Genomic DNA, 9,094 nt, shown 5'->3' with positions numbered 1-9,094 from the left:
CCGCCCTGACACTCGCAGGCACCTCGTGGACTGGGCCGTCGTACATCCCCCGGGGCACTCCGTGCACCTCGGCCAGCTGTGGGCAGAGCAGGGGGTGAGGGAACGGCCCTGAGCTGCGCCGGGGAGGCTTAGACAGGAGATTAGGGTCAGTCCCTTCCTGGAGAGGGCTGTGCAGCCCTGGCACAGCTGCATGGCACAGAGCTGGAGTCAACACCCCTGGGAGGGTTCAAAAGCCATGTCGATATGGCACTTTGGGACATGGTTAGTGGTGGGGGAATAGTTGGACTTGATACTCTTAAAGGGACTTTCAACCTGGCCTTGGGCACTTCCAGGGATGGGACACCCACAGCTTCTCTGGGTGCCAACCCCATCCCGCAGGGAGCTGGCATGGCCTGATACTGCCCTGTCTTCGGGCACCCCAAACACCCGGACACACTCCAGAGCTGAGGGTTCTGCCAATCCCTGCTCTGCCCTCTTCTAGGATGCAGCACGGAACTGTCTGCCACAGCAGAAAACTGGAGGAAATGGGGAGGAAGGCAGAGCTGTTCAGAAGCTTTTTACGTCTTTGCATGCCTTTTGTGTGTCTCTAAAAAGCTGTGCCAGCACACAGGAGGGTTTATCTTACTGTATTTCCAGTAACTACAAACACACATCCCCCACTCTCTGATGGCTGCAGAGACACTGGGAATACAGTAACACAAACTTCCTGGCACAGGCAGGAGAGGAATTCCTCCCTCTACCTCAACATAAACCCCAAAACTTCCTAGAAGACTTATTTTTGCATTATAACATTATAAAACTGGCATTATGGACAGAAACATCACCACATACACAGTGCCGAGGCCTAGAGACAAATGAAATCTCTAAGATCCTTGCTGCTCCTGCAGGTTTGCCATCACAGCACCCTAACACGACCATGCAGAGAGTGAGGAACATGCAGGGTTAAGGCAAATAAAATTCTCCTTACCCTGTTTCTTGCCTTTATCCTTTTGTAAACAAAATCTGGGAACGTCTTCCTGGGAATGAAGCGACCTGAGCCCTGGGTGACACACAGGTTCCCATCCTCAAGGACAACTCTTCCCTGGCTTATGACCACGGTTGGGACCCCGTGGCACTCAGTGCCTTCAAAGATGTTGTACTCCACGTTCTGGAAAAGACCAACCAGGATACTTGGTACGGCTGGGGTTTAAGAGGAGGAGGTGGCAGTCTTGCCAATGATACCCCGAGTTTTAAGCTCTCTCCTCATGCATCAACAGTTGGACACAACTAACCCTTCATACTCTAAATAAAAAAGTTCCAATGGGATGAGTTGAAAAACTGGAATGGAGAAACGAAATCCTAAAACTGATATTAAGCTATAGCAATCGTTTAATACATGTTAAACTATAATACATATTCATGTTACAGTTTAATACATATTGTTTAATACATATAGTTTAATATGTATATATATAATACACATAGTTTAGTACATAGTAAACTATAACCAATACATATTAGTCTATAGTTTAATACTTCAGACAAGTTCAGCACTCACAGTTCTCTAAGCCACAGTGAATGCATTAACCTTGAGCTCTCCATATGGGATACAGGCTGCCCCAGAGTGATATCTCAGTACCAAGCTCACCCTTCACACCAACCAAGGGATATTTTCCCTGTATTTTAAAAGCAAATGTTTTTTTTTCATCACTTTGCCCAACACAGACAGCTCCTCCCTTGCTGAATCCAATCTTTTGTGCATTGCCTTCCCATGCTCTTCTGACTCTAAAACCAGCCCAAGAGAAACGTTTTAAGAATATCTTACCAAATTGTGGGTTTTTGCTGAGATGATTTTGGTAGCCTTGGGGTTCCACACGACTAAGTCGGCATCGGTGCCCACGGCAATGCGTCCCTTCCTGGGGTAGCAGTTGAAGATCTTGGCAGCATTGGTGCTGGTCACAGCCACAAAATCGTTCTCATCCATCTTCCCAGGGACCTGGGAAGGAGAAGAAGGGAAGGATCACAGATGGAGACAGCGCTGTGCCTGCCGTGGGCACGTCCTTCCCTGGCCAGACCTGTGCTGTTCTGCCAGGAGGAGCCGCCGGACCCACCCACGCCTGAGTGCTGTGAGGATCTGCACTGCCCAGGGGAACGGGAATGGAGGCTGAGCCTTGCCCCTGTGGGCCAAAGGAAACAAGAGACAGTTCTCATGTTCCCTGAAATTTAAGGTCTCTGAAAACAAGACCATCACTGGTTGGCTCTAATTTCTGTACAAGCACCTCACAGTCACTGAAGCTGGTTAAGGATAGTTCAGTGAAGACAGACTGAGAGTGAACCTGAGCACTGCTATTTATCATCTTCATTTACCACCTCGACATGGATTCTATTTCTCCTTAACAAAGCCCACGTAGGAGAGTTTTTTGGGGTGGCTTTGTTCCCAAGCTCCTGGCAGTGCACAGAGGTGTGTGCTCTGCAGGATGCACGCTGGAGCCTCCCAGGCATGCTGTGGGGAGGGCACCCTTGGCACCAGAGCCCACTGCCCAGCTGCAGGGACCCTCCCAGCAGTGGGGCCTGGGGTGGTTGGGCAGTGCGAGGCACGGGAGCCACATGGGAGAGACAACCCGACCCACCCATCCCCCAGGACTCCCGTGAGCGCCAGGGGACGAACACCCCCATCTCCCCTGGAAAACGCGTTGGAGAGACTGTGCCTGGTGAGCATGACTGAGAGGGAGGATGGTCCCTACACAGCAGCCTTTGAAGTCTCTGTGAAGGCATTTGTGTGTCACAGTCTCTCGTCAGCAGCTCTCTGAAGCTGCAGCGGCGTCTAGACAGTGTCAGCCCTCCCTGCTTGTCTGCACTAACGAGGCTGGTGACAGCCCTGGGCACAGGCACAGCTCACGTGTGCTCCCCCTGCCTCACTCCCAGCACCTACCACACACTTCTCCCAGACCACGGACATCCTCTCCTCGATGCCGTTGGTGCCTTCAGGGATGAGGGTGAAGTTGTCCTTGCCCACGGCCTTCTGAGCAGTGGAGAAGGTGCAGTGGGCACTGCCGGTCACCTGCAGGTCCCCACTGTGGAGAGGACAGGGCAGAGCTCAGGGGGCTCCAGCAGCACCGACGGCTTGTGGGCTTTGGGACCCAGAGGGAAAACCCTGCTGTAAACGGCACCCAGTAGGATGGGTCGGGGTGCTCAGGGACTCACCTGGCCAAGAGGGTGGTGAGGTGACCCGGCGTGGCGGGGTCGGGGCTGATGGGGGGGGAGGTGACGAAGGCGGCAGCCTTGGCCCAGTTTTTGCTCCAGTAGTGGGACCCATCGGTGCCCAGGCTGGCGGTGATGGGCTCCCCGTACACCACTGTGCCTGCAGAGCCCAGGGAGATGGAGGCTGTGCCACCCCACATGGCCCTTGCACAGCACCCACACGGACATGCCGCAGTAACCACACCCCACAGCTCCACTGATCTCAGCATTCCCAGTGTGTCAGAATCACCTTAATCCTTCAGATTATCTCAGGCAAATGCTGTCAAAGTGAGTCCTGGATCTGTCTGTTCTCTCCTCACACCAAACACATCCCTACGAGCCATCACACCTCCCTTTAAACCGAGCACACATGCCCCTGGCAGCTGCTGGGCTGGGGCAGAGGCTGTGCCTGCTCTGCCCGTGTCCCCACAGGATTGCTCCAAACCCAGTCGGAACTCGGAGCTTACTCCAGATCTGCTTTTCATTCAGCTCATGACAAACGATCACAAGGGAATTAATCCTGTTTCTCAGCTGCCTCTGCTGAATGCAGGTGTCAGTCCCGAGCACATTCCCTCCAGTCCTCCCAGCTCTGAGCAATTAGCCCTGGCACACCCTGCCAAGGAAACCAGCACCGAGCTGCGGCGCCCCGAACGCCGAGAGCGCGCGGGTGGTGACGAGTTCTCAGATCCTGCAGCTAGCACGAGATTCCTGGAGGCACTTAGAGCCTCAAACGGAGTGCAGACATGCCACAGCACCGTACCTTTCCTCTTGGCCTGGGCCAGGACGTCGGCCGCACCCCTGCTCATGACTTTGGTGACGTAGAGGGGGCAGTTGGCCTGTCTGGCGATGGTGATGGCACGGTACACTGCCTCTGCTTCCACCTGTGGGCACAGAACAGAGCAGGGTGCCCCAGGGCCCGTGGCACCGCGGCACCGTGGCTCGGGGCAGGGCTGGGCATTACCTCCTCGGGGCGGCTGAGGACGTGCCCCTCTGGCCCCGTGATCCCCAGCTCCAGCAGCCGCTTCTGCTCCTGGGGAGAGGGGGAAGGGAGAGCAGTCAGCAATGGGCACAGCCTGCCTGGAGCACCGCGGGTCACAACGCTTTGCTCAGAGGCACCTGAAGACTGAGGGGAAACTCACGATATGCCCAAGGGGTACCATGTGTCCCTCCCTGGGCCACCCCACAGGCCGTGGGGGCTGCGTCCCAGACACCCACCCTGTGCTGCAAAAATGTTCCTGTGCTGTGCCAAAAGCACCTCTGGACCTTCCCACCCCTCGGACCCCAGTTCTGGAGGGGGGGAGTCACCCACCCTGGGGCTGCGCTGGCCATGACGCATGGGTGCAGCAAAGGGAGAGGTGTTGCCCCTGCACCTGAGCCTGCCTGGAGCTGCTCGGGAGCCCAGAGGGGGCACAAGGCAGGGGAGACTCTCAGGGGGGTGCAGCAAGTGCCACCTCTCCATGGCATTCCCCATCCTCAGGGCACTTCGCCAAGGTGCACGGACAAAGGGACCCCATGGTGACAAGCACTGGGATGAGCTCTGGGGTGCCCCAGGTCAGTCACGTGGCACCTGAGCACAGATGTCCAGCACACACCTCACCCCATCCCCTCTCTGTGATAGTCTGCCACGTAACCTCCCCCTCCGCTGGCATTATTGCAAGGACATCACCCAACACCACGGCGCAGATCCCACAGGATCCTTTCAAGGTTTCTGCTCCTAGAGGATGTTTATTTCCCTGTATTCCTATCACGTCTCCTCTGAGTTGGTGAGTGTCACCACACTGGCAGCTTACAGAAACTGCTGCAGCTACTGAACTGCCTGGGGTCATGTTGTGCTCCACAGCCAGTGGAGGAACAGGTTTCTCAGATAAAATCCCAGGAGGTGGGAATTAGCCTCTATCCTGTTTGCTCAAATAAGCCCATTTGAAGGATTGGATTCGGCTTTCCGTTTAACCTTCCTCCCACACCAGACTGAACACTGGCACAGCTGAGAGCTAATGGCACTGCCAGTCTAACTCCATCTCGTGTATCTGTGTGCTGGAGCCAAGATTCTCATTTCTGTGGGTAAAAGGGAAAAATAATGCCCATGAGCAGAGGCAGCATCACCAAGGAGTTGCCAGTGGTGCAGATAAGCAGTGCCAAGAGCCATGGACATCACTGCAAAGTATACAAACCTCCCAATTTTCCCAAGTGCTCCAGACAGATAACACAATAAAGCATCACTTAAGGCAGTCAGTCTTCCCTCAGGAGCCCCCAAGCTGCTTGTGAGAAACAGCCCTGGTACAGATTGCTGTGATGGAACCCGTGTGTGCGAGGATCCATGAGGACATTCCGCAGGAGACCCTGATCCTCCTGCACATCCTCTGCCTGCACATGCTGCCACCCCTTCCCTGCAAGGCTTAGGGGCACCAGCTCACACTGCAGGGGCAGAGGCAGAAGCAGGGCTGGTGCTGCAGGTCGCAGTGCCCTGGTCAACCTTCAGCTGAAGTGCACACAAACACTGTACCTCATCAATGATGTCTCCGTTCTCTGCATGCACTTGGGCGATGGCCCCCAGGTCTCGAAGGATGCAGAAGATCTCATACATCTGCCAAGACACAGAGGGTTGCCCAACATCAGAGCCATCACCAGGCTCAGGGTGAGGGTGGGGGCTTTCCCTGGATGCTGCTGTCCTACCTGGGCATCAGTGCACTGCAGCTTGTCCTTGTAAGCCATGAACACCAGGAAGGAGTTCACACCTTGAGAGAAGAGAATGACACATGAGGTTGCTGTCCCAGTGGTAACTCATCAGCCTGGCATGGGCTGAGCAGAGGTCTTTGAACCAGGGATTGTGCTGGTGAGGGTTAGACTGGAAGCAAAGCAAGGGCAAGGGCTGAAGTGGGAAATGTCCCTACAGGAACTGACCCCAAAGTCTGAGAGCTGTGGAAGACAACAAACCTCTTATCTTTGGGTGTGCCTGAACCGAAAAAACCAAAACCCCATGGTCCCTGTCTGGGTTTAGGTGCCCTCTGTGACTGGCTCTGAATACACAGCCAGCTGCATCACTCCCAGGCTGGGGCTTCCTCCAGTGGTGGCTTCAGTCTACGGTTTATCCTCAACTTTGGCCTGGAGTGACAGGACATGGGGAATGACTTCCCACTGCCAGAGGGCAGGGTTAAATGGGATATTGGGCAGGAATTCCTGGCTGTGAGGTGCTGAGGCTCTGGCACAGGTTGCCCAGAGCAGCTATGGCTGCTCCATCCCTGGGAGTGTTCCGGGCCAGGCTGGATGGGGCTTGGAGCAGCCTGGGCTGGTGGGAGGTGTCCCTGCCATGGCAGGGGTGGGACTGGATGGGCTCTAAGGTCCTTCCAACCCAAACCAGTCTAGGGTTCTATGAATTGCTGCTGTATTTCATATGGATAGCAGCAACATCCAATAGCAGAAGACAATCCAATTACAAATAAACTGTATTTCATGTGTCTGCCAAGCTGGGAATAGCTCCACTACTTCAGCCACTCCACACTTTAATAGGAAATTCACTGCAAATCTCTATGATAATTGGCCAATTAAACCCTTGCTTGCAAGACTACAAATTACACCGGGAGTCATTTAGCTCTGCATTAGCATATCTGAAGGAAAATGCAGTTCCAGAGGTGGCAGCAGGCACTAATGAATGCATGGATTCCTGCCGTGCCCTGCTCTCTAGGATGCGTGGGAGCGCATCCAGCACTGAGCTGAGCTCCGTAAACCTCACCTTGGATGGTTTTATTCCAATGTTTTCTGTACATCAGTCAGGCTGGCCAACTCTATTGCTTCAGCTTCCAAAGTCCCTTTCCATGGCCAGGTGCCGACTGCTCAAAGGGCACATGACCCAGATGTTATGGCAGGAACCCGATGCCAATGTCCCTGTCAAAGGTATCCTAGACCGCCAAGATGGGGAGGTCTGACCCGCACAGGAAGGAGCACAGTCCCCTCCGCAGGCTCCAGGAACACAGCAGAGCACAGGGAGGTCACCACTTGCCCCACAGCCTCGTGCCCACACTGCAGTGCCCACCACGTGGGTCTGGGGTCACTGCTACCGCTGCCCTTACCCTTGTCCTTCACCAGGGCCTCCAGCTCCTCCCTCAGGCTCTCGTGCCAGCGCGGGATGTCGATGTGCAGGGCGTAGTCGCAGCAGGCCTGGCTGTCAGCAGCGCTGCGCCACTGCTCGCAGGCAGCCAGGAGGCTGCTGCCCACGTCCGGGCACACGTGGTCAACTGGGGAGACACCGACAGGTCAGGGAGGGGACATCACGGGCACCGCAAGCACCACGGGCACCGCAAGCACCACAGGCACCATGAGCACCAGGGGCACCACAGGCACCGCGCCCCTGGAGACACCCACTGCTGCGAGGGGGAACGCTGCAGAGCCAGCTCCTTTACAGCACTGCCTAGGGAAGGATACAGTGAAACGTACAGAACAAGCCAACTCCAGGTTATAGCTGCTCTGCCTTGTTTCCCCCAGCACAGCACTGGGAGCGGCTGGGGGGGCCAAGCCTCAGACACTTCTGCTCCAGGGCATCACTAGTCCATCACTTCCCGCAGCTCTGCTCTCATTCCCTGCAGCACTGGCTGTTCTACTGACTGTGTAACACACAGAGCTAGTACAGCGGTTCTTGGGGTCAGAACAGGAACAAAACAGAGGTAAAATCATTTTGCATCAACACAAAAACAGGGCCTGTGCTCAGAGCTGAGAAACTCATAGCAATGCACTTGCAAAGCTGCTAAAAGCACCTTCAAAGCTGCTTAAAGTGTTCTTCTGTTTCACTCTCTGGTGAGGTGAGGCAGAAGCAGCCACGTATTTCTAATATGTGTGTGCAGCAATGGAAGGAGGTTCTGCAAGGCACATAATGCCTCCAATTAGCTTTGCAATGCTTTGGTTTCTCCAGCAGAATTAACCCATGTGCTGCGAGGGTGAATCTCTTGCAGTGCGTTTCACTAGGCAAGGCTCCACTCAGCCCGCAGGACCCTGCTCCCCCTTACTGATCATGGTGGTGCCTCCTGCCAGCGCTGCCTTCGTGCCCTGGAAGAAGCCGTCAGCCGAGCTCATGCCCCTGGCGGGCGCCTGCAGCCGCGTGTGCACGTCGATGCCGCCCGGCATCACCAGCTGGCCGTGGGCATCGATGGTCCTCGTGCCACTGGGGACAGCCAGCTTCTCCCCGATCTGTCTGGAAAGGATACCCACATCTCCTGTTAATTACCACCACTCCGAAGGGAGGACGCCAAAACAACTTCTGCCTGCGGGAGGCTGCTCCCTGGGCTGACGGCGCCTTGGATCTTCCCAGCTGTGGAACTACAGTGTAGCTCTTTCCTGACAGGATTCTAACAAGATGCCCTTGTTTTTCAAAATAGGAACACATTTCCAGGGGGAAAATGATGGGAAGCAACCATGCTCAAATTCCACAGCACTCAGAAATCACGTTACCCAATATGAATTTTTAACTTACTTTATTAAACCGTCCTCCACATAAAGGTCTGCGTAGAATGACTGGTCATCGTTGACGATTTTTCCTCCTTTGATTAGCAGTTGCTCACTCTAATGGAAAAAAGCCCCACATTTAAAAAAAAAAGATTTGTTTATTTAGGTGCTGCTTTACTCATTCTGAGCTTTCATTACATCTAGGACCTAGTATTTTCCCTTCAATTACACAAGTTTACTGAGCATCCAGGCTTCTACAACTGCATAAAACTGTCATTTGGGAGAGGCAGAGGCCTCTGGAGGGTGGCGGGGGCTGGGGGTGCACCAGCAACACCCCTGAGCCTGCAGCTCGGGCACCCCCAGCTCCAAGAGTGAGCCACGCATCTCCTCGCGGTGCTCCTGACTCCTCCCTCAGCTCCAGGCACGGAGACTTCCCAGTGCA

The 9,094-nt window shown here is 54.8% G+C and overlaps 1 protein-coding gene across 1 annotated transcript; it reads right to left on the bottom strand.

Moving 5' to 3' along the window:
* Positions 1 to 4: 4 nt before the first annotated feature.
* DPYSL4 (dihydropyrimidinase-like 4) lies at positions 5 to 8,769 on the bottom strand (the record flags this gene model as incomplete). The annotated part of the gene is made up of 12 exons (XM_009077978.1): positions 5 to 76; positions 968 to 1,147; positions 1,805 to 1,975; positions 2,912 to 3,053; positions 3,184 to 3,340; positions 3,980 to 4,100; positions 4,181 to 4,249; positions 5,723 to 5,803; positions 5,893 to 5,954; positions 7,287 to 7,451; positions 8,217 to 8,401; positions 8,681 to 8,769. Coding segments are annotated over 12 exons (1,494 nt in total), but the record flags the coding sequence as incomplete, so codon positions are not given.
* Positions 8,770 to 9,094: the final 325 nt, after the last annotated feature.

Source organism: Acanthisitta chloris, unplaced genomic scaffold (genome assembly GCF_000695815.1).
Source record: "Acanthisitta chloris isolate BGI_N310 unplaced genomic scaffold, ASM69581v1 scaffold27690, whole genome shotgun sequence".
Taxonomy (NCBI): domain Eukaryota; kingdom Metazoa; phylum Chordata; class Aves; order Passeriformes; family Acanthisittidae; genus Acanthisitta; species Acanthisitta chloris.
This window is presented reverse-complemented; position numbering and strand designations above follow the sequence as displayed.